General features: G+C 35.8%; 1 protein-coding gene across 6 annotated transcripts in view; it reads left to right on the top strand.

Annotated features, from left to right (window-relative positions):
• Positions 1-24676, top strand: part of BCAS3 (BCAS3 microtubule associated cell migration factor) — a 614901-nt gene that overhangs the window by 118124 nt on the left and 472101 nt on the right. For all 6 annotated transcript variants that reach the window (XM_066363166.1, XM_066363167.1, XM_066363164.1 and 3 more), the window contains exons 8-9: positions 10603-10710; positions 14630-14706. In XM_066363166.1, coding sequence (XP_066219263.1) covers positions 10603-10710; positions 14630-14706 — 185 coding nt within the window. The remainder of the gene's footprint in view (positions 1-10602; positions 10711-14629; positions 14707-24676) is intronic.

Genomic DNA, 24676 nt, shown 5'->3' with positions numbered 1-24676 from the left:
TTTGTAGTATGTTTGGAAATTGAACTATGGGTCAAGCAGAACTCATAAAAAAATAGAACGGTTAAGAAAAACAGCTTATCAAAAATTTGGGCTGTAACCAAAAAAAGGGACAAGGGATAGTTATAGCACTAAATCCGATTAAGAAAAACAGAAGATACAAATCACCAATATCAAGAATGAATGAAGGAGCATTACTATAGATCTTTAATGACCATTAAAGAATAACAAGCAACTTAGAAACAAATTTATCTTTGAAAACTTACATGAAATGTACAAATGGAAAACCTAACTCAGTGAGATGTTACTCATAAGTGAAGAAGTTAGTAAAATACTGTTGCTATGGAGCAATTGATAATTGTAAACAAATATTTCATAAGAATTTTTTATAATATAATAAACCAGGAGCACAAAACAAATACAAGAACTCAGAGAAGAGAAGATGATTTAATAGGACAGATAAAACCTATGGGAAGAAATAGGGAAAAAATCCCATGAAAATACATCACAGATTTGATGAAGAAATTGGAGGGCACTGAAGGAAGAATAGATAGAAAACGGAATAAAATGAGAACTTGAGGAAAATGATAACATTTGCATAGTTTCCAAATAAGAGAGGCAAAGGAATGCAATGGAGGAAATGTCAAAAATCAGAACAGTTACATCGTTATATCCCAAGATACATCATAGTAGAGTTCCTGTGTTTCAGAAACTCAAGCTCACCTCATATTCCCCCACAACAACTGAAGCAAATACCCTGAGACTCCTGAGACAGTGTAAAGCAGCCCAATTACATTAGGAAAAAAACTCACTATAGATCAGAGGTCGGCAAAAATTTTTTTTGCCATATATGAAATGTTTAAGCTTAGGGGACCATATGGTTTCTGTGGCAACTACTCAGCCATAGAAAATAAGGGGGTGTGGCTATGTCCCAGTGAACATGGCAGTGGGGATTAGGTTTGGGATATAGTTCGCTGATCTCTACTATACAAGAAAAGTTTTGAAAATATTTCCTATTTAAATTTGAAGTGCTGTATATATGAATGGATTTTTAGAGGACAAAGATTATGTAGGCATAGTGGAAAATAGTATCATAAATACATATATAGATCATATATATGTTTGTATTATGGAGTAAACTGCAGACTTTTCTTGTCCCCTGTAGTGTATCTTCCATAATTTGAATTTTCATTGCCTTTGTTTTTCACTGATACATTAAACAGATTTTCTTGTATTATTACTTTACATTCTATCCTTTTTTTAAAGCTATATATTTTGAATTTTCCTTAAAAGTAGAGTATTTCTAACTCATCCTTTTATTTCATTGCAAATAATAGGAAATTATTTTTTAAAATTTAATGTGGTATGTCTTCGGCTGTCTTTATGTAGTACGTGAGGTAAGAATCCCTATTGAAGAACACCTGATTCCACTCTCAATTCTAACACTACCTCTTATTTTTTTGTGGAGATGTTCTTCCTTCCTGCCTGGTTACTTCCCCAAGGAAAGGCTTCACTATTACTATTCTCAACTTGTGGGAGTGTTGGAAGTTTTAATTACCCTGTGTTTATTCAGAAATTTGGAGAAGAAAAAGGTTATTATGAACTAGGCTAATCACAAATTTAACTTTTAATACGGTTTTTCCATTTTTTTTTTTTTTTTGCATTTTCTTTTTAATTACTTAATAAAAAATACAACCAACTGGCTTTTGTTCTTTAGGAACTGAATAAGAATACAAATAATGTAATTCTATCAAAAATTTTCCTCTTATATTTAAAGGATTAGATTCAATAACACATGTTGAAGGTTGTGCAGCTTTTTCCCATTTAAGAATAAGTGTTTCCATGCTTTGTGCAATTTGTGGTAGATTTAAAATGTCTTTGCTATTTTGTGTTTCACTTATACATGCACATTCTTGGAAAATGTCACTTTTTCAAATACTTTGTTCCGCTTTTCCTAATTTTGGTTCAATCTGTTAAATATCATGAATAAAAATAATAAAAGTCTTTGTAAAGAAAAATGGTATTAATGTTTAGAATTTTCAAATCATAAAAGCCATATTTCACATTGCTTTAATGTGATGCTCATTGTATTGCATTATAAAAAATTATTTTGAAAACATTATCAAGAGTAGGAAAAACAGCTATGATTTCAATAAAATACACGAATATAAAGAAAAAAGCATATTTTAAAAATTAAAAGTTGATTCTGAGATTCAAAATTTACATATTTTTGATAGAGATTTATAAATTGGAGTATAAGCGTTTAATACGATATTCTTTGTAAATGTTTTTTTTTCATAAGGCATAAAAGATAATATCTATTTAATATACCATTTTTAGGTGGTACTTCAATTGCATAGATGAAGTATAAGGTCCATCATCATTTCTTTATGCCTTAAAAAAGTGCTAAAGTACTCAATATATAATATTATTCACAAAGGCCTCTAGATACCTAGGTCATTTATCATTCCCTAGATCAGGGGTAGTCAACTTTTTAATACCTACCGCCCACTTTTGTATCTCTGTTAGTAGTAAAATTTTCTAACCACCCACTGGTTCCACAGTAATGGTGATTTGTAAAGTAGGGAAGTAACTTTACTTTATAAAATTTATAAAGCAGAGTTACCGCAAGTTAAAGAATATAATAATAATTACTTACCAAGTACTTTATGTCGGATTTTCACTAAGTTTGGCAGAATAAATCTTTATGAAACAACTTACTATAGTTAAATTTATCTTTTTATTTATACTTTGGTTGCTCCGCTAGCGCCCACCATGAAAGCTGGAATGCCCACTAGTGGGCGGTAGGGACCAGGTTGACTACCACTGCTCTAGATGTTTAACGAGATTACAGTCTATTAGAGATGTGAAAATAAATAATTTTAATAAAACATTAAAAATTGTAAAAAAAATTGTAATGTCACTGTTTCCCAAGGTTCCATTTTCTGTTCTATTCTCTTGGCTGTGTATTTCTTTTCTACTGACTCCTCAGCTTTTTCTGTTAGTGTGGTTGTATATATATGCACAGATGCCCTCATTTCATTTAATAGTTAACCATGATCCTCAGACAAGATATCATGTATCCATCATTATTGTATCATACAGAGTATAACTGCCCTAAAAGTCCTCTGTGCTCTGCCTGTTCATCCCTCACCTTTCCCCTGCTGGCATGCCCTGATGTTTTTACTGTCTCCATAGATATGCCTTTCCCAGAATGCCATGTAGTTGGAACTTCATTTCTTTTTAAGGCCAAATAGTATTACATTGCATGTGTATAATACAATTTGTTCATGTATTAATTAGTTGAAGGTCATACGGGTCATTTCTGCTTTGTGGTTATTAAGTAATACTGATCTGCATGTTTATGTCCATGTGTATGTGTGGATATATGCTTTCATTTCTCATGGATATATTATACATCTAGGAGTGGGATGACTGGGCCACGTGGTAATGCTGTGCTTAGCTTTGTGTGGTACCGCCAGCCTGTTTTCCACAGCAGCTGCTCCATTTACATTTTCACCAGCAAAGACCAGAGTTCTACTTTCTTTTCATCCTTGCTAATACTTGTTCTTTTTTAGTTGTTTTATTGTGACCAACCTAGTGTGTGTGAAGTGTGACTCACTGTAGTTTTGATGTGCATTTCCTTAATGATTAATGATGTTAAGCATCCTTTGTATATATTCTTTGGAGAAAGGTCTATCCACATCTTTTGCTTTTTTTTTTTTTTAATGCCGTCTGCATGTTGTTGTTTTTTTCTTCTCTCTCTCTCTGTTTTTTTTTTTGTTTTGTTTTGTTTATTTGTTTTGACAGAGATAGAGCAAGAGAGATCAAGAGACAGGAAGGGAAGAGAGATGAGAAACATCAACTTGTAGTTGTATCACTTTAGTTGTTCGTCGATTGCTTCTAATATGCGCTTTGACCAGGCTCCTCTCAATGAGCCAGTGATCCTTTGCTCAAGCCAGTGACCTTTGAGCTCAAGTCAGCAACCTTGGGATCATGTTGAGGATTCTGCACTCAAGCTGGTGACTTTGGGGGTTTCGAACCTGGGACCTCAGCATTCCAGGTCAACCCTCTGTCCACTGCTCCACCACCAGTCTGGCCCATTGCTCATTTTTGAATTGGGATATTTGTTTTCTTGTTCTTGAATAGTAAGACTTGACAGTATTTTTTAGATACTAGACTCTTACCTGATACTTGGTTTAAAAATATTTTTTTTATATCTTTTTAGGCTGTCTTTTTACTTTTTTGATACTGCCCTGTGATGCACAAAATCTTTTAATACTGATGTAATTCAATTTGTCTGACTTTTTCTTTTGTTGCTTATGCTTTTGGTGCCATATCTAAGAATATTGTCAAATCCAAGATTGTGAAGATTTACCCATGTTTTTTCCTGAGTTGTTCTCTCATATTTAGATTTTTTTTATCTATTTTGAGTTAAGTTTACATATGATGTAAGATAGAAGTCCAACTTTATTCTTTTGCAATTGGACTTCCAGTTTTCCCAGCAGCATTTTTCTTTTTTCTATTTTATAATTTTAATTTGTGTTGACATAGATTCAGGAAGTCCTGAATATGTCCCACTGAATATATCTCCCCCTACCCCCTTATTCCCCTACAGCCCCCTTATTCCCCCCAAGTGCCTTCCCCCCCTTCCCTCCAGGATTTGCTGTCCTGTTCTCTGTAACACTGTGTTATATATATATATATAATTTCATTAATCTCTTTCCCTTCTCTGATCCCATCTTCTCTTCTACTTTCCCTCTGGTCCCTTTGATCCCACCTCTGCCTCTATTTCACTCCTCAGTTCACATTGTTCATTGGATTCCTCAAATAAGTGAGCTCATATGATATTTGTCTTTCTCTGCCTGGCTTATTTCACTTAGCATGATAGTTTCCAGGTCCATCCGTGTTGTCGCGAAAAGTAAGATTTCCTTCTTCCTTATGGCTGCGTAGTATTCCATTGTGTATATGTCCCACAGCTTTTTCCCAGCAGCATTTCTTGAATGTACTGTTATTTTCCCATTTAATGTGCTAGGTACCTTTTTCAAGAATTAGTTAATTTTAGATATATGGATTTATTACTGGACTAGATACTATATATGGATTTATTACTGGACTCTGAATTCTATCTTACTGGTTTATTTATTTAATGTTATGTTAGTATTACATTGTTTTGATTAATGTTGCTTTGTTGTAAATTTTGAAATTGGGAAATGTGAATACTCCCAACTATTTTTTTTTCAATATTGTTTGCCAAGTTGGGCCTCTTTACAGTTCCATTTAATTTTCACTTATGCACAAAGTTTCTGTGAAAATTTTGATAGAGATTATATTGTGATTGAAAATGGAACTGGTTTATTTCTCTTTTGGATTAATAATTGCTGGTTTATCCGTGTTGATCTTATATCTTGTAACATTCCTGAATTGACCAGTTTTAGCACTATTTTTGGATTTTGGGGGGGATTTTCTTAATAAGAACATGTCAGTGAATAGAGATAGGTTTACTTCTTGTTTACTAATTTAGAAGGTTTTCTATTCCTTATACATTGCTTTGGCAAGATCTTTCAATATAATGTTGAATAGCAGTGTTCAAAGTGAGCATCTTTTTCTTTTCTTTAAAAATGTTTATTTTATTGAATTTAGAGAGAGAAAGGGAGAGAGCAGGTGAGAGACAGGAACATCTGTTCCTGTGTGAGCCCTGACCAGGGATCGTGGCAATATCCATGTTTCTGGACGACATTCTAACCAACCGAGCTGTCCGGACAGGGCGAGCATCTTTTTCTTGTTCATGGTCTTAGAGGGAAAACAGTCTTTTTCCACTGAGTATATTGTTTGCTGTGGGTATTTCTTAAATGCCTTTTATCATATTTGGAAATTCCCTTCTATTGCTAGTTTCCCGTGTATTTTTATCATGAAAGGATGTTGAAGTTCGGCAAAAGCTTTCTCTGTATCTGTTGAGATGATCATGTAGTTTTTCTTCTTAATTTTGTTAATGTGGTATTGAGTTTATTATTTAATTCCACATATTTTTGACCCTGTGATTGTTTAAGAGGTTATTGTTTAATTCCACTTAATTGTGAGTTTCTAATTTTCCTTCTTTTTGCTTTATAATTTCATTCCAGGTTGGTAAGAAAGATTGTTTTCATTGTTTTAAAATGTATCGAGACTTGTTTTGTGATTAACATATGGTAACAGGATTGTTGAATGTTTCATGTGCACTGTAGAGGAAAGTGTATGTGCTTTGGTTGGGTGGAGTCTTCTATAAGGTACTTAAGTTTAATAGATTTATAGTGTTGATCATAAGCTGTTTTAATTTTCTTCATTTCTTTGATCCTGCTCCTCTGATACATAACTTCAGTTATCTTATTTTCTTGTGCCAATGTTTAGTGTATATTAGAGTAAAAGCTGATTTTATGTCTGTAGGTTTTAGAATAACCTGTGCCCTTCCAGTTATGGGGCATGCACACTGCTGATGTTATGGAAACCTTTCTCATCAGCCTATCCATGATGAAAATTAAGATTGGCTTGCTGTGTCCCATGGAAATGGTCATGGCTTTTAAAAAGAGAGAAAGAGAACAAAAGGATATGTCGGGCGTGCACACAATAGTGTTATTGGCAGATAGCGTGACTCCTTTATGAATGTGTGACTTTCTGAAAACTCTTATTTTAAAGGATTATCTTTTTATGTTAGGCATTGAATAAGAGGGGTTTTCCGAATAGAAATAGAGTTTTTAGTTCTATCAAGTCTTGTTCAGTCAACTCTAAACAGCCTTCACTGCATTTGTTTTGTCTACTTCTATCAATTCAAGGCTTTCTGCAGGAAGAATCTCAGTTGTGACATTGTATGAATGCCAGTGAAATGATCAGAATTCAAGTTTCTAGTGTACCAGTAGCTGTAATGAGCTGCTAATTGAAGGTGACAAGCTGTTTTTTCCTTCCCAGCTGGTCTGGCAAAATGTTAAATTTCATTCATTATTAACTCATTGCTTCTCAGCAGAGGACTGGTTTAATTAGTTGGGAACATTAAGAAAAGAATTTTTGCCTTGTGTTAATTTTAGAGACTGAAGTTCAGATTTTACTAGAACCCCCCACCCCACACCCCGTTTTGCCAATTGTATACAGCTGTGTAAGTACCCAACATGATCAACACTCAGGAACATTATCACCCCCAAAAGTTTCTCAGGCCACTTTATACTCTATAGTTTCCCTCTTTCCTTGAACCCTGGAAACCACTGATACCTTCCTGTTATAGTTTTGCCTTTCTAGCTTTTCATCGGAAGGGACTCATGCTGTATATAAACTTTTATGTCTGGCCTTTTTTTTAAACTTCATAATGGTTTTGCAGTTCATGTATGTTGTAGTAATTTGTTCTTTTAAATTGCTGAGTAATATTCTGTTGCTATTTCTCTATATTTAGCCATTCATCTATTGATTAACATTTAACTGTTTTTGTTATTAGGAATAAAAAATTTCAATTCATTTATTTATTTATTTTTGTGTGAGAGAGAAGAAGGAAGAGAGATGAGAAGCATTAACTCAGTGGCAGCACTTTAGTTGTTCATTGATTGCTTCTCATATGTGCCTTGACGGGCGGGGGGTGAGGGTGCTCCAGCAGAGCCAGTGACCCCTTGCTCAAGCCAGCAACCATGGGATTATATCAAGCCAGTGATCCCGTGTTTACACTGGTGACCCCACGTTCAAGCTGGATAAGCTTCTGCTTAAGACAGCAAACTAGGGGGTTTTGAAGCTTGGACCTCAGAGTCCCAGGTTGATGCTCTATTCACTGTGCCACCACTGGTCAGGAAAAGAACAATTATTTTGAGGAACCTTCATACTGTTATCCATGGTGACTGTACCAATTTTCGTTTCCCATTTGCAGTATACAATGGTTCCATTTTCTCCATATTCTCACCAACATACATATTTTTTATTTTTCTAATTAAAATGTTTTTCAGTTAAAGTTTACATTCAGTAATATTTTATATTAATATCATTTGTATAGCATAGTGTTTAGACAGTCATATACTTTACAAAATGTTCCCCTAAATTTCTAGTACTCACCTGGGTTTGGACAGAATTATTACAATATTAATGACTATATTCCCTATGCTGTACTTTACATTTCCATGACTATTTCATAACTACCAATCAGTACTTCTCAGGCTCTTCACCTTTTTTTTTTTTTGAGGCAGAGAGAGGGATAGACAGGGACAGACAGACAGGAACGGCGGGGAGAGATGAGAAGCATCAATCATCAGTTTTTTGTTGCGACGCCTTAGTTGTTCATTGATTGCTTTCTCATATGTGCCTTGACTGCGGGCCTTCAGCAGACTGAGTAACCCCTTGCTTGAGCCAATGACCTTGGGTCCAAGCTGGTGAGCTTTGTTCAAACCAGATGAGCCCGCGCTCAAGCTGGGTCCTCTGCATCCCAGTCTGACACTCTATTCACTGCGCCACCGCCTGGTCAAGCTCTTCACCTTTTTTACCCAGCCCCCCAAACTCCCTCATCTCTGTCAACTATCAGTCTGTTCTCTGTATCTATGAGACTGATTTTGTTTTGTTTATTTGTTTATATTCTTATGTAAGTGAAATCAGATAGTTTGTCTTTCTCTGACTGATTTATTTTACTTAGCATAATACCCTCTAGGTTCATTCATGCTGTTGCGAATGGTAAGATTCATTCTTTTTATGGCCGAGTAATACTCCATTGTAGATATGTACCCCAACTTTTTTACCCACTCATCTTTTGATGGGCACCTGGGTTGTTTCCGTATCTTGGCTATTTTTATTAATGCTGCAGTGAACATAGGGTACATACATTCTTTCAAATTAGTGTTTCAGGTTTCTTCAGATTTATTCCCAGAAGTGGAATTGTTCATAATCTTTTGGGGAAAGTGTTGATTCTTTTATATGCCTCTTTTGTAGATGCCCTCCATCAGGTTGAAGAAGTTTTCTTCTATTAACAACCTGTCATTCCTGGGATAAACCTCATCTGGTTTTAGGTTGTAGAATTTGACTTAATATTTTGTTGAGCCATTTTTATGTATATTCATGAGACAGAGATAATATAAATTTATTTATAGTTTCTTGTAAAGTATTTGTTTAGTTTTCAGGGGTTAGTGGCCTCTTAAATTAGAAAATATCTCCTACATTCTGAAGTTTGTGTAGGCTATCTAAACTTTTTTTGTTTAAATGATTGACAGAATTTGCAATTTATTTTCATTGTATTTTACTTGCTCTTTTTTTCTTAATTTCTAAAGGTGGAAACATTAATGTTTTCATATGTTCTGGTACCAAAACCAGTGTCTTAATTACTTTATAATATGACTTATGTGGAATGCATATACATGTGAATTTTAGAATGAGTCCTCATTCTTGGTAGATTTTTGATTAGGGTTGAACTTTATCAGTTTAGAAAGTCTGCTAGCCTTTGGTATATACTTCCATTTATTATGGTCTTGTTTTTTTCTTTTTTAGTGTGTAAATATATTGAAAATTTCCCTAAGATTTATTCAAAGATATTCAATATATTAACATGTTCAATATATAATATTGTTCTAAAATTTTATTTAATAATTGTTTGTCCTTAACTTATAAAAATACAGGCCCTATTATATCTAGTGACCTTTGTAAACTCATATTTTATTCCTAATTTTAATGGTTTGTCTTTTTGTATTTATTTATTTATTTTATTTTCTAAGTGAGAGGAGGCGAGATAGACTCCTGCATGAGCACCAACCAGGATCTCCCTGGCAAATCCAATTTGAGGCCCCAATCCTCTGCCCATTTGGGGCGATGCTGGCAACAAAGCTATTTTTAGCAGCTGATACGAGGCTCCATGAAGCCATTCTCAGTGTCCTGGCCGATGTGCTGGAACCAATTGAGCCATGGCTTTGGGAGGAGAATAGATAGAGAAAGAAGGGGGTGGTGGAGAAGCTCTGGTGCGCTCTGACTGGGAATTGGACCTGGGACATCCATATGTCAAGCCGACTCTCTACCAACAAAGCTAACCAGCCAAGGCCTAATTCTAATGGTTTGTCTTTATTTTGGGGGTTGTCTCTCTATGTAGTTTCACTTAGGGATTTGTATTATTGGATTTCATACTTATACAATCAAGTTATCAGCAAATAATGACAGCTTTTTTTCTTCCTTATAGTAGTTTGTGCCTTATGTACAGGACCTTCCAAACTATGTTAAATAGAAGTGGTGATAATAAGTATTCTTACCTAGTTCCTGATTTTAGGGTTTAAGCTTTCAGTATTTTACCATTATATGTGATTGCTAGTTTTTGTTAGTTTTAAGGTTGTTATACTTTTTCAGATTAATGAATAGATTTTTAATTTTATCAAGTGCTTTTCTGTATTTATTTATAATCTTAGGATATTTTTCTATAGTACTAAATTAGTGAATGAGTTTCACTGTTTTTTCTTTCCCTAATTTTGCATTCCTGAACTGAGTTGCTTGGGATATATTATGAATCTTCTTTTTAATAGCTCAAATTAGTTTGCTTATATTATATTATTAAGGCATTTTAAGATTTTAATAACGTGGAGTTTATTGGCCCTCTCACATTTTGAAAAAATAATGGCTTTTGTCTTTTTTTAGCACGAGCCCACCTTACTGTTGTGTGGATCTATATTCACTTCGTACTGGGGAGATGGTGAAGTCCATTCAGTTTAAAACTCCTATTTATGATCTCCATTGCAACAAGCGGTAAGCATTTATTCACATGTTTCTTGTATAAGGTAACATGCATCCTGATCATGTACAGCAGTATCAGCATCATTGACTATCTTTGAATTATTATTTTTTTTTAAGTTGCAAAAATACCTTCTGTTCTACTAAATGAAGCAGCTCCTAATATTTCTTACTGAATGTTTTCAAATTTTCAGTCTTGACCCCTTAATGAATGTGAATTAAGTTTATGAAATTGCAGCCAGCATTCTATAAATGAGATAGAAAAGAGTAGAAAGAGGCCCTGGCCGGTTGGCTCAGTGGTAGAGCATCAGCCTGGCGTGCGGAAGTCCCGGGTTCAATTCCCGGCCAGGGCACACAGGAGAGGCGTCCATCTGCTTCTCCACCCCTCCCCCTCTCCTTCCTCTCTTTCTCTCTCTTCCCCTCCCACAGCCGAGGCTCCATTGGAGCAAAAGATGGCCCGGGCGCTGGGGATGGCTCCTTGGCCTCTGCCCCAGGCGCCAGAGTGGCTCTGGTCGCGACAGAGCGACGCCCTGGATGGGCAGAGCATCGCCCCCTGGTGGGCCTTCCAGGTGGATCCCGGTCGGATGCATGCAGGAGTCTGTCTGACTGCCTGCCTCCCCGTTTCCAGCTTCAGAAACACACACACACACACAGTAGAAAGCATCTGAGCAAACATACAAAGGTTATGAGGCATGGTTTGCTATGTATCACATAACTTTTTAATATACATAATGTATGTGCTTCTGTGTTTACTGGTTTATGATATGAAATGCAATTTTCCTTTTAGCAGTCATCAAAACAGAGTATATGTCTGAACAGCAAAAAAAGGGGGGGGGGAGGATTTTTTTTTTCTCTCATTCCTTAAGACTTACAGTTGAACTAACACAAAAGCTAGATGGGTTTCCCTTCATTAAAATCTGTTTTATTAAAATCTCTAGGAAAATTTTCTGACCTGGGTTGAACTCCTGTCTGACCTAGTAATAATGAAGAATTAATCTGTAGAAGTCTAAAACATTGAAGGAGAAAGGAACCTTAAGAATTTTCTACTACTCAATGCTTTACTTTTTACATTTGAGCAAAGTGAAGCCCTACAGTAGTAAATAGTAAAAGCCTTGATCAAGGTCATGAATGTAGATTATAATTCTTTCATTGCATCAAAAAGCAAACACATAGAACATGGGTAATGAAATATTTTACACTGTGTCAATATAAAATAAATTTTATAATAAAAGACCCAGGTTAGATTTTAAAGGGATACTTAAAAAAGTGTCTCAGGAAGGTTGAACATAATAGGAAAGGTAGACATATTGGATAAATATAAACTAAAGAATGCATGGGCTTTGACACTAATGATAAAAGTATTTGAGTTCAAGAAACAGGACGAAGAAAAGCTGTTCAGTGATAGTATACAATTCTTCAGTAATATAAAACTCAAAATGATAGGAAGTAGGAGAAGGACTTAAATCAGAGGTCTCAAACTCGCGGCCCGCGGGCCACATGTGGCCCGCCGAACAATTTTGTGCGGCCTGCAGACTAATCCACGAACTACAGTTTCTGGTCGTTTTGTGACACTGAAAAGTGTTGCATAACAGTTGCCTTTTGTAGACCTAGTGCGGCCTGCCGAACGGCTGTGATCTTGCTCTGCGGCCCACATGCTGAGTTGAGTTTGAGACCCCTGACTTAAATGGTTGTTAGGATAATGTAATTATACTATAATATATAAAGTTATTCAAGGTCAACATTATTGAATGGCTGGGTCCAGTAGTTAGTATATTTAACCTGGAAAACAAATGATAGCTCTTCTTTAGGTGTTCCTTGTGTGTTACAAAGTGGACTAAGTATGTTTTTTGCCAAAGAGAAATTTGAACACGTTTGAAAAAGGAGATAAGTACAACTAAGATTTGTAGATCACAATTTACTTGTATTACAGGTACATGAATATACTAGAAATCAGAAAAAAACGTGATGTTAATATTTTTTTAAAAGATTTTATTTATTCATTTTAAAGAGGAGAGAGGAGAGAGAGCTGGGGGGAGGAGCAGGAAGCATCAACTCCCATATGTGCCTTGACCAGGCAAGCCCAGGGTTTTGACCTGGCGACCTCAGTGTTCCAGGTCAGTGCTATATCCATTGTGCCACCACAGGTCAGGCAAATTTTGTTTTAAAAAAATATTTCTTACATTATTTTTAAAAATTGCAACAAAGGCTATGAAGGGCAAAATTGGATTTTTCTCAACTGCACTTTTTCCAAGTACTATGTTTATGGGTGATGCACATGAAAATACAGTCAGTATTAAATTTTCCTATAACTGATATTTTTGTGTTTATTTTTTAGAGTTTTGACCATGAAATAATGAATGCATTAAATAACTTTAAAGATGAAGACAGTTTACTTTTCATAGTCAGTGTGCTCATCATAAGTAATTAATGATTATGACACTGATGAGTAGGAGGAAAAGAAGATAGAGTAATTTATAAATATGATATGTCATCAACGAAAAGTAGAAACAAAATTCTAGGTTTTTGGTTGAGGTAGCAAAGGGTCATATTTTACTTGTATATTTTTATTAAAAGAAAAGTACCTGAAGATATGTTCTAACAGAAAACCTCTCTATTTGGATACTTTATGTAATTTCTTGGAATTGATTTTCCAATTAGAAATTGTATAAGTTTAAATGTGGTGAAGGTGAGTGAAAAAAGTATCTTATAGATAATAGGAGAGTTCTTAGATTTTGCTTCATAAAATGTCAAATCTGATTTATCAGATATTTTTTTCTGGTTAATTTTGCATTTGGGTTTGCAAATCAGATAGGTATTATAATTAGTTTTTAGAGCTTATTCATAAGAAATTAAACCTTCATACTGGAAATAATTTTGAGTGTTAATGTGTTTTGGGAAGAGGCTACTGGATTGTATTATTTTAATCTCTGACTTGTCTTGTCTGCAGTTTCCTTTAATTGAATTTTCACTTTCTTACTATAGATTTCCCCAAGCCTTTTAACCTCAGTCTGAGAATTGGTTGGTTTCTTATGTTAAGTGCCATGACGGTTTCATTTATTATGTGTTGTCAGCTATGGAAGGATTAATAAAACATGCATGTTAAATATAACATTTCCCCCTACCCATTATTAGCATGTGTTACTCAGATTTACTTCCCTTAAATTTTGAAAAATACACTGAGAATGTTAAATATTTAACAATAATTATAATCTTTGCTTTTTAAAAATAACTTTGAATTTTGGCTATTAGATTAATGTCTTACTGGGAGCAGTACTCTAAAATGTAGTTTATAAATTAACTTCATTTGGAATGCATTAGGAAGTTCAGTTAAAAAATTTTGTAACGAAATTGTTTTCCTGATTATTTGTAAATCTTGAACTCGGGTAGAAATATAATACAGAGTCTGGTTAACTTTTAATATATTGAGTCAATCAAAATGGCTCATTTATAATGAATAATGGTTGTCTGAGTTTTTTTTTCTCTTTTTTCCTTTGTGTTGGGAAATTCAGAAATACTTTTAAGTGACAAGTTACATAAACCCTTTTTCTATTCGATTCCATGACTTGGAGCCAGAAGTGGAAAAACACTTTTAGTATATAGCCAGCAGCTTATTGATCTCATACATTCTTAATGAAGATAGATTTATTTGATTTATAATGTGTGAAGATAAAATTTTGTTCAGAGAAAAAATTTTTTTGAGACGTAGTTTGTTCTTCTGTCACTTTCCTGCCTCTGATGTCTATCTTGATTATTAAAGATTTTGTGTTTATATTTTTACAGTTTATGAGACAGATGTTTGTATAAGAAATGCTTGATTTTTTAAAGTTGTAGTGATAGATACTTGTTTAAATCTAGGTGATTTAACTTATTTATGATTCAGTTTATAGAATTTCCCACTCATATCTTCTTTTATGTTTTTTTCCTCTAATTTTAGGATCCTTGTTGTAGTCTTGCAGGAGAAAATCGCTGCCTTTGATAGCTGTACTTTCACAAAAAAATTTTTCGTCACAAGTAGGTACCAACTTGATGTATTTTGTATTGTATGCATTTGAGTTTATATTATTTACTTGATAGACTCAGCAAACTAATTGTAATCCTAACATCAGTATTTCATGATATTCAATTATTAGGATATTCTTATGTTTCTGTGGTGGTTTTATTTAGTACTGTCATTTTGTGGTATGTATTTTCAACCCACAACACATTTTCTTCGTAATACTCAGCAAGACTTGTGCTATATTGCCTCAATTTCTTATCTATTCTCCTGAGTAGCTGTGATTAATTTAGGTTCAATTAGCTATGTTGTACTTTCAAAGGAGTTGTTAAATTAATTATAACATTCTTATTATCATACCTGAAGGATTTAAAACTGGATGAAATGTGCCAGTCTCTCTCTCTCTCTCCTCCTTTCCCCCACTTTCCATGACTTCTACTACTGCCCAGAAGTGCATAGAAGGCATAATGCATCCCTTATGTGCTGGCTAAAAATATTAATGATGTTTATTTTTGCATCTTGTCATAATAAAACAAACAAAAAAAAAACAATTGGATAAAGACAAAAACATTTATCACAACTGGTTTCAAAACATGAGTGTTCTCTGGTCGCAACATGGCGACGCCCAGGATGGGCAGAGCATCGCCCCCTGGTGGGCAGAGCGTCGCCCCCTGGTGGGCGTGCCGGGTGGATCCCGGTCGGGCGCATGCGGGAGTCTGTCTGACTGTCTCTCCCTGTTTCCAGCTTCAGAAAAATGAAAAAAAAATAAATAAAAAAAAACAACAAAACAAAACAAAACAAAAAAACATGAGTGTTCTTATTTGAAGATGTTTAATTAGCAAAATGATTAGGAATGTAGTGCAGCTCTGTGGAAAGTTTTCAGATGAGAAAGAAAAGCAGAGTGGATTTCATTAAATCTGAGATGTATGGTATGTTACTTAAAATTTTGAAAAATGGGGTAATAGAGAAGTTCAACTTTTGTTTCTGAGGACAAATGATGGAAATAAGTGTACTAAGCTTTGTATTGAAACCAATTGATTTCTTTTGAGAACATATGTTTAGTATTGTTGTCAGAAGGCAAGATAGTGTATAATCTTGGGAGAAGAGGACCAGAGGGGGTATGAAAGGGGATTTTGGGATTCTGTGCTCTGTTTGTTCTTTGGGTGTTGCTTTTATGAGTGTGTGTGTATTCGCTTGGTTGACTTGGGTACTTGAATATTATTATTATTATTTATTTATTTTTTTTTTTTCATTTTTCTGAAGCTGGAAACAGGGAGAGACAGTCAGACAGACTCCCGCATGCGCCCGACCGGGATCCACCCGGCACGCCCACCATGGGGCGACGCTCTGCCCACCAGGGGGCGATGCTCTGCCCATCCTGGGCATCGCCATGTTGCGACCAGAGCCACTCTAGCGCCTGAGGCAGAGGCCACAGAGCCATCCCCAGCGCCCGGGCCATCCTTGCTCCAATGGAGCCCCGGCTGCGGGAGGGGAAGAGAGGGACAGAGAGGAAAGCGCGGCAGAGGGGTGGAGAAGCAAATGGGCGCTTCTCCTGTGTGCCCTGGCCGGGAATCGAACCCGGGTCCTCCGCATGCTAGGCCGACGCTCTACCGCTGAGCCAACCGGCCAGGGCTGAATATTATATTTAAAAACATAGTTTACATTAAAAGGTTCAGAAGGCATCAACAACAAAAGTTCATTTCTCTCCTCATACACGGACTGTTGTTTTTTGTATCTCATTTCATACTTCCTGTAAGAAGTGTTTCATTCTTAGTTACATATTATTTTTCTTAAACTTGAAAGTCCCAGAGTGGATAAAGCGTCAACCTGGAAACACTGAGGTTGCCGGTTCGAAACCCTGGGCTTGCCTGGTCAAGGCGCATATGGGAGTTGATGCTTCCTGCTCCTCCCCCCTTCTCTCTCTCTCTCTCTCTCCTCTCTATAATGAATAAATAAAATCTAAAAAAAAAAAAATTATTTAAAAAAAAAAAAAAAAAAAAAAAAAGAAAGTCCCAGAGACCAGCCCTATGCAAGTGATGCTAGGTTGGTAAAATTGATGATATTTGGCAATCATTTGTATGGAGGAATTTGGCTTCTTTCTTTGAAATACGGCTTTACCTAAAGTGATTTATGTCAACATTTTGAAATTCAACATGATCTAATTTTTTAAATTAGAAATAAATGAAGCAATTTTCTAACTTAAAAGAAGCTTATTTTTCTCCAATCTCTGCATTCCTCCAACCTTTATGCAAATTGAAATGTTTGGAAGGTGGAAAGAAGCATGCATACATTAAATGCATTTTTCTGAATTTGGATTATGCCATGGGCTTGAGCCAGTTTTGCAAGGGAAACTGAAAAGATGCAGGATAGAAGAGGGATTAGAGGACAGAGGAACCGAGCCAGTGGGGATACTGAGAAGCATTTGTGTTGGCCTATTTGTGCTGCATAGATTTCTCCACTGATTGATTTCTAATTCTTAAAGAACTAAGACCAAAGCCCATGTAGAGTTAACAAATTCACCACCTTTGAGGAGTTTTTTAAAAATTATTTTTCAATGAAATATATGGTGACTTTCATTAATATGATGATATGAGTTTCAGTTGTGCAATTCTATAGCAGATCATCTATAATTGCATTGTGTGCTCACCACCCAAAGTCTTGCCTCCTTCGTCATCATATATTTAACCCCCTATACTCTCCTTAACCTCTGCACTGCAAACAACCATATTATTGTCTGTATCTATGAGGGTTTCTTTTTCTTTTGGTATGTTTGTTCATTTCTTGCTTTCTGTTTTATATTCCATATATGGGTAAAATCATATGGTTCTTGGCCTTTTCCATCTGACCTATTTTGCTTAGCATGATCCACCCATGTTGTTTCTTTTTTAATTTTTTTCCCCATGTTGTTTCAAATGGTAGTATTTCATCTTTTCTTATTGCTGAGTAGTATTCCATTGTATGTATGTACCATATCTTCTTTATCCAGGCATCCATTGAAGGACACTTAGGTTGTTTCCGTGTCTTGGCTATTGTGAATAAAGCTGCAGTGAACATAGGAGTGCATATATCTTTATGAAGAAATGTTTTCAAGTTTTGGGGATAGATAAGCAGAAGAGGGATTGCTGGGTTTTTGATAGCTCTGTGTTTACTTTTTAAAAACCATTATTCTGTTTTCCATAAATGGCAGTACAGTTTATATTCACAGCAGTGTAGGAGGGTTCCTTTTTGTCTGCAACAAACTTGTTATTACCTGTCTTGTTGATAATAGACATTCTAACAGGTGTGAGGTGGGATCTCATTGTAGTTTTGATTTGCATTTCTCTAATAGCTAGAGATGTTGAGCGTCTTTTCATCTGTGTGTTGGCCATTTGTATATCTTCTTTGGGAAAATGTCTGTTTAGGTCCTCTGCCAATTTTTTAATTGGAGTGGTTGATTTTTTGTTGTTGAGTTATATTAATTCTTTATATATTTTGGATATTAGCCCCTCATTGGAACATTGTTTGCAAATATTTTGTCTCATTTGATTGGTTGTCTTTTTGTTTTGTTGGTGGTTTCTTTTGCTATACAGAAGCTTTCTAGTTTGCTGTTGTCACACTTACTTATTTTTCCTTTTACTTCCCTTGCATTTGGGGTCAAATTCATAAAATCTTCACTAAGATCAAGGTCCATAAGTGTAGTACATATGTTTTCTTCTAATGTATTTTATTGTTTGAGGTCTTATATTTAGGTCTTTGATCCATTTTTTTTTTTTTTTTTTTTTTTACAGAGACAGTCAGAGAGAGAGAGAGATAGGGACAGACAGACAGGAACAGAGAGAGATGAGAAGCATCAATCATCAGTTTTTTGTTGCGACACCTTAGTTGTTCATTGATTACTTTCTTATATGTGTCTTGACTGTGGGCCTTCAGCAGACCGAGTAACCCCTTGCTCGAGCCAGTGACCTTGGGTCCAAGCTGGTGAGCTTTTGCTCAAACCAGATGAGCCCGCGCTTAAGCTGGCAACCTCGGGGTCTCGAACCTGGGTCCACAGCATCCCAATCTGACGCTCTATTCACTGCACCACTACCTGGTCAGGCTTTGATCCATTTTCAGTTAATTTTTGTGTATGTTGACAAATAGCAGTCTAGTTTTATTCTTTTATAGGTGGCTTTCCAGTTTTCCCAGCACCATTTATTGAAGAGGCTTTCTTTTCTCCATTGTGTGTTTTTGGCTCCCTGTTGAAATTAGTTGCCCATATACATGTAGATTTGTTTCTGGATTCTCAATTCTGTTCCATTGGTCTGTTTGGGTATTGTTTTGACCATGCAAGCATTTAATTTCTAAAATAATTTGAAAAGCTCTTGTATAATACAATTATGGTTACTTTAGTTATGTACGAATCAGGACTGTAAAGTTAGTAGAGACAGCTGTGTCTGTCGGAGAAAGCATCTTGGGAATTTGTGCCAAAGGGTAGAAGGATAAGGTAAAGAGAGCTGATAGAGAACTAGAAAGGGAATGCAGCCAATATGATGAGAAAGAAGACACCTTTTTATTTGGCTGTACAGAAAATGTGGCCTTGAACAGCTGTCTGATGTGGAAATCCAAAACCCATGTATGATTAAGGAGACAAAAGACAAAGACTGATAGATGTCATTAGCAGTCATTTCCAGTGTTACTTAAATTGAAAGATAGATATGAAGTCTCCAGGGATACCAAAGGGTTATACAGTAAGTAACTCTTTCCATTGGCCCCTGCTATTACTTTGAGGAGGAAAATTTAGTCCTGTAATCCTAATGTTACTTCTTAGTATTGGTATATATTCTTCATTATGTTAATGAAGAATAAGAAATGTAAAGATCAATTGAAATGATCTTAAAAATGCAAAATTAGTTTTACTTTTTTTCTGAGAGAGAGACAGGCAGGAAGGGTGAGAGATGAGAAGCATTCCTCTCTTCTTCTTTTCCTTATTTCCTTCTTCAGATTTTATTTATTGATTTTTAGAGAGAGAGATAGATGGGGGAGAAACAGAAAGCATCAACTCATAGTAGTTGCTTCCTGTATCTGCCTTGACTGGGCAAGGTCAGGAATTTGAACCAGTGACCTCAGTGTTCCAGGCTGATGTTTTATCCATTGGGCCACCACAGGTCAGGCTGGGCTTTTTTCATTTGGTAATGTGTAGTCAAGATTCCTCCATGTCGCTACTCATTTTAAAGATTTACTATAAGGCTACAGTAATCAAGACCGTGTGATAGTGGCAAAAGAATAGACAGATATATCACTGGAACAGAATAGAGAATACAGAACTAGATCTTTGACAAATAAGCAAAGGTAGTACAATGAAGCATTGGTATCTTTAACAAAAGGTGCTGGAACAAGTAAACATTCATGTGCAAAACAGTGAATGTAGATATAGGCCATACATCCTTTGCAAAAATTAACTCAAATTAATCCCAGACCCAAGTGCAATATACAAAAATATAAAATTTTAGACTATAACAGGAGAAAACTTAGGTAAGGTGATGATTTTTTATATACAATGCCAAAAACACAATTAATGAAATAAATAACTGATAAGGTCAACTTTATTAAAACTTCTGCTCTGTAAAAGACATTGTCAAGGGAATAAGATGAGCCTGACCAGGCGGTGGTGCAGTGGATAAAGCTTCGGACTGGGACACAGAGGACCCAGGTTCAAAACCCCGAGGTCTCTGGCTTGACCATGGGCTCATCTGGTTTGAGCAAGGATCACCAACTTGAACCCAAGGTCGCTGGCTTGAGCAAGAGTTCAGTTGGTCTGCTCTAGCTCCCTCCCCGGTCATGGCATATGAGAAAGCAATCAATGATCAACTAAGGTGCCAAAATGAAGAACTGATGCTTCATTTCTCTCTTCCTGTCTGTCTATCCTTATCTGTCCCTCTCTCTGTCTCTGTCACAGAAAAAAAAAAAAAAAAAAAAAAGAATTAAGATGACAAGCCACAGACTGGGAAAAATTTTTTATAAGAGACACATCTTATAAAGGACTATTTTCCAAAGTATACAAAGACTCTTAAAACTCAACAGGAAGAAAACAACCTGATTGAAAAATGGGCCAAAGACCTTAACAGACATTGCACCAAAGTAGATATTCATATAGCGGATAAGCATATGAAAAATGCTCAACACTGTAGTTTATCAGGGAAATTTAAATTAAAATAACAATGAAATACCACTACACACTATTAGGCCAACGTACAGAATACTGACAGTACCAAATGCTGGCAAAGATGTGGAGCAACAAGAAATCTCATGTATTTGCTGGTCAGAATACAAAAAGATACAACCACTCTGGAGGACAATTTGTCAGTTTCTCACAAAACTAGACATACTTTTAATATAACCACCCAGCATTGTACTTGTTGGTATTTATCCCAAAGAGTTGAAAACTTATTTCCACTTATAAAACCTGCACATGGTACTTATAGCAAGCAGCTTTATTTACATTGCCAAAATGTAGAAGCCACCAAGATGTCCTTCACTGGGTGAGTGGATAAATTGGTATGTCCAGACAATAAAATATTAATTAGCCTTTATTTCTTTTTATTGCTGAATAATAGTATGTATAATAATACATTTTACCTATTTATTAAGTGCTGGACATTTAGTTTGTTTCCACATTTGGGCTATTATGAATAATGCTTTCTTGAATGAGAGATTTTTATGGAGAGATATACTATATTTTCAGGAGTCAGATTGCTGGGTCATGTGGTAATTCTATCATTCTCTATTTGAAAAGCTGCCAGGCAGAGTGATTGCACCATTTGACATTACCGCCAGTGGTGCAGGAGGGTTCTAGTTTCTCTGCATTCTAGCTAATGATTTGTTTTTGTTTTCTTTGATTATAGCCATCCATTAATATCTTTTTTTTTTTTTTTTTTTTTCCTGAAGCTGGAAACGGGGAGGCAGTCAGACAGATTCCCGCATGTGCCCGACTGGGATCCACCCGGCACGCCAACTAGGGGGCGATGCTCTGCCCATCTGGGGCGTCGCTCTGTCTCGACCAGAGCCACTCTAGCGCCTGGGGCAGAGGCCAAGGAGCCATCCCCAGCGCCCGGGCCATCTTTTGCTCCAATGGAGCCTCGGCTGCAGGAGGGGAAGAGAGATAGAGAGGAAGGAGAGGGGGAGGGGTGGAGAAGCAGATGGGCGCTTCTCCTGTGTGCCCTGGCCGGGAATTGAACCCGGGACTTCCGCACACCAGGCCGACACTCTACCACTGAGCAAACCGGCCATGGCCCATTAATATCTTATGAAATGTTATCTGATTGTAGTTTTAATTTGTATTTCCTTGATGGCTAATGATGTTGAGCATCTTTTCTTGTATCTTCTTTGTCAAGTTTTATGTTGGGTTGTATCTTTCTTGTTGAGTTTTAATAGTTTTGTTTATAGTCTAGATACAGGCAGTTATCAGGTACCTGCTTTAAAAAACTCCCATTCTCTGAGTCGTCTTTTCTCTTTTTTTGGTGGTGTCCTCTGAGGCACCAAATTTTGGTTTTCATGAAGTTCATTTTATCTATATTTTTCTATTATCACTTGTTATTTCTGATATCCAGGAAAGTATTGCCTGACCTAAGGTTATGAAGATTTACCACTGTATTCTATTACAAGAGATTAACATGTTTAGTTTTTTCATTTAAGTCTTAGATTCATGTAGAGTTAATTTTTATATGCTGTGTGAAGTCAAGGTTTCATTGAAATTTTTTGCCTGTGGATATTCCATTTGACCTCATCATTTGATGAAAAGACGATTCTTTCCCCATTGACTTGTCTCGATACCCTTGTTGGAAGTCATTTGATCATAAATGCAGACCTCTGTGTGTGTTGTTTTTTTCCCCAAAGAGGTCTGAAATCTTTTGAATTGTCTTAACTACGAAAAATAAGGCAGACAGTTACAGAGAGTAGTTAAACCAGGGGTCCCCAAACTTTTTACACAGGGGACCAGTTCACTGTCCCTCAGACTGTTGGAGGGCCAGACTATAAAAAAAATATGAACAAATCCCTGTGCACATTGCACATATCTTATTTTAAAGTAAAAAACCAAAACGGGAACAAATACAATATTTAAAATAAAGAACGAGTAAATTTAAATCAACAAACTGACCAGTATTTCAGTGGGAACTATACTCCTCTCACTGACCACCAATGAAAGAGGTGCCCCTTCTGGAAGTACGGTGGGGGCCGGATAAATGGCCTCAGGGGGCCGCACGGGCCGTAGTTTGGGGACACCTGAGTTAAACCATTTGTTTTTCAAAATGAGTTCAGGTCAGCTCTCCTTTAGGACAAAGATTCTGGGAGGATGCCCTCTAAATTGCATCAGTCTCATGTGCCTTTTAAATTACTTGAGTAAATGGAAGAATCAACCTTTATTTAAATATAGAAACCTGAATTTTTAAATATCTAGTTCTCTTTTACCCTGTTCACAAGCATTGTAAACATGTTCGAGTTAATCCTAATATAGGGGTTTGTGTTTTCAAAGTTTAGCTGGAGGCAACAGTTAATCTTTAAAGGAGTCATGCTTATAAAGTGGGGATAGTGCTGAGTGGCGATGTTTTGCTGATTCCAGCTGTAAAATGTTTTTGAAGAGCAGAAAAACAATTTGCTTTGATTCCAACACACTATTATTCTTGAGGTCCACTGAGTTTCTAAAAACATTGACTCAAAAAATAAAGTGAAGAATCATTGATTATAGTTTTTCCTTAATATCCCTTTGTTTTAGAAAGGAGAATGTACTTATTAGATCAAGTAAGGCAAAATGGGTGTCAGAATTGAGAGTTAGATGATGTTGACTTTAAAGTTCAGGAGATTAGCTACCTCTTATGTAATGTCTCAATTCATACGTATTTATTGTATATATATATATTTTTTGTTTTTATTGTATATTTTGTTTTTCTTTTTTTTTAAGTTTTATTTTCACATTTAAAAGGGGGAAACTTTCTAATAGATTATATTTATACCCATTTCTCTAGTTTGAAAATATCTTGGTCTATATGTATACACATATAGAAGTACATTTTTTGTATGAATAAGATTAGTTTACTCCATGGGAGTATAATAATAAAACTTATTATCTAAGTACTACATATTATTTGTTAGAGTGTGTTGTCTTTGTACTATTTTGGTGGGCTTTTGTCCTGTGTATGTGTTCATAATATTTGTCCATAATAAGCAGTGTGTGGGTACAGTAATATCCCAGGTACCTGGAGGCCAATTTTCTAAAACTCTTTAATATCCTAAACACACCCCTTCAAACCCTAAAATAAAGTATTTTTAAACAATGTGCAAAAATTAGAAAGCTCATTTCTCTTTTTTATAAGATTTTATTTATTCATTTAAGTGAGAGGGGAGAGTGAGAAAGGGGGATGGAGTGGGAAGCATCAACACCTAGTTACTTCCCATATGTGCCTTGACCAGGGATGCCCGGGGTTTTGAACCAGTGACCTCAGCATTCCACGTCGATGCCTTTACCTACTGCGCCACACAGGTCAGGCTCTCTTTTTATATATATGTAGGCTTTCTCTTATGGTCATTGTCTTTTTCTTATAAGTTTTTAATCTTTAAAAACGAAAACTGGAAATAGATGGCAGCTAAAGGAGGTAAAACAAACAACTGTATAATGGAAGCAATGTCACTGTGTTCTTCAGTGCTGGTAACACAGCAACACTAACATTTTAAAGTGATGATCATCACTAATCAAAAGGCTGTCTGAGTTCAGGGACCATGGAATATATATTTAAGAAAGATTTCTGTTAAAATTGGCTTTAAAATGAAATACTGGCTCTTAGCAGAGCACACAATTGGACTGTCCGAAAAATTTTTTTATACAGTGACTTTTTTTTTGCCCGTGCCTTGTAAAGATGCTTTAATTTAGGTGCATTGTTTAATTTATTCAAAGATAGCTTTATTAAGCTATTTTTCAGGCAACATTCTAGGCAGTGGAGATTCCACAGTGAACAAAAAAGTCATGGATCCTTGACC

The sequence above is a fragment of the Saccopteryx leptura genome, chromosome 2 (assembly GCF_036850995.1).
Source record: "Saccopteryx leptura isolate mSacLep1 chromosome 2, mSacLep1_pri_phased_curated, whole genome shotgun sequence".
Lineage (NCBI taxonomy): Eukaryota > Metazoa > Chordata > Mammalia > Chiroptera > Emballonuridae > Saccopteryx > Saccopteryx leptura.
This window is presented reverse-complemented; position numbering and strand designations above follow the sequence as displayed.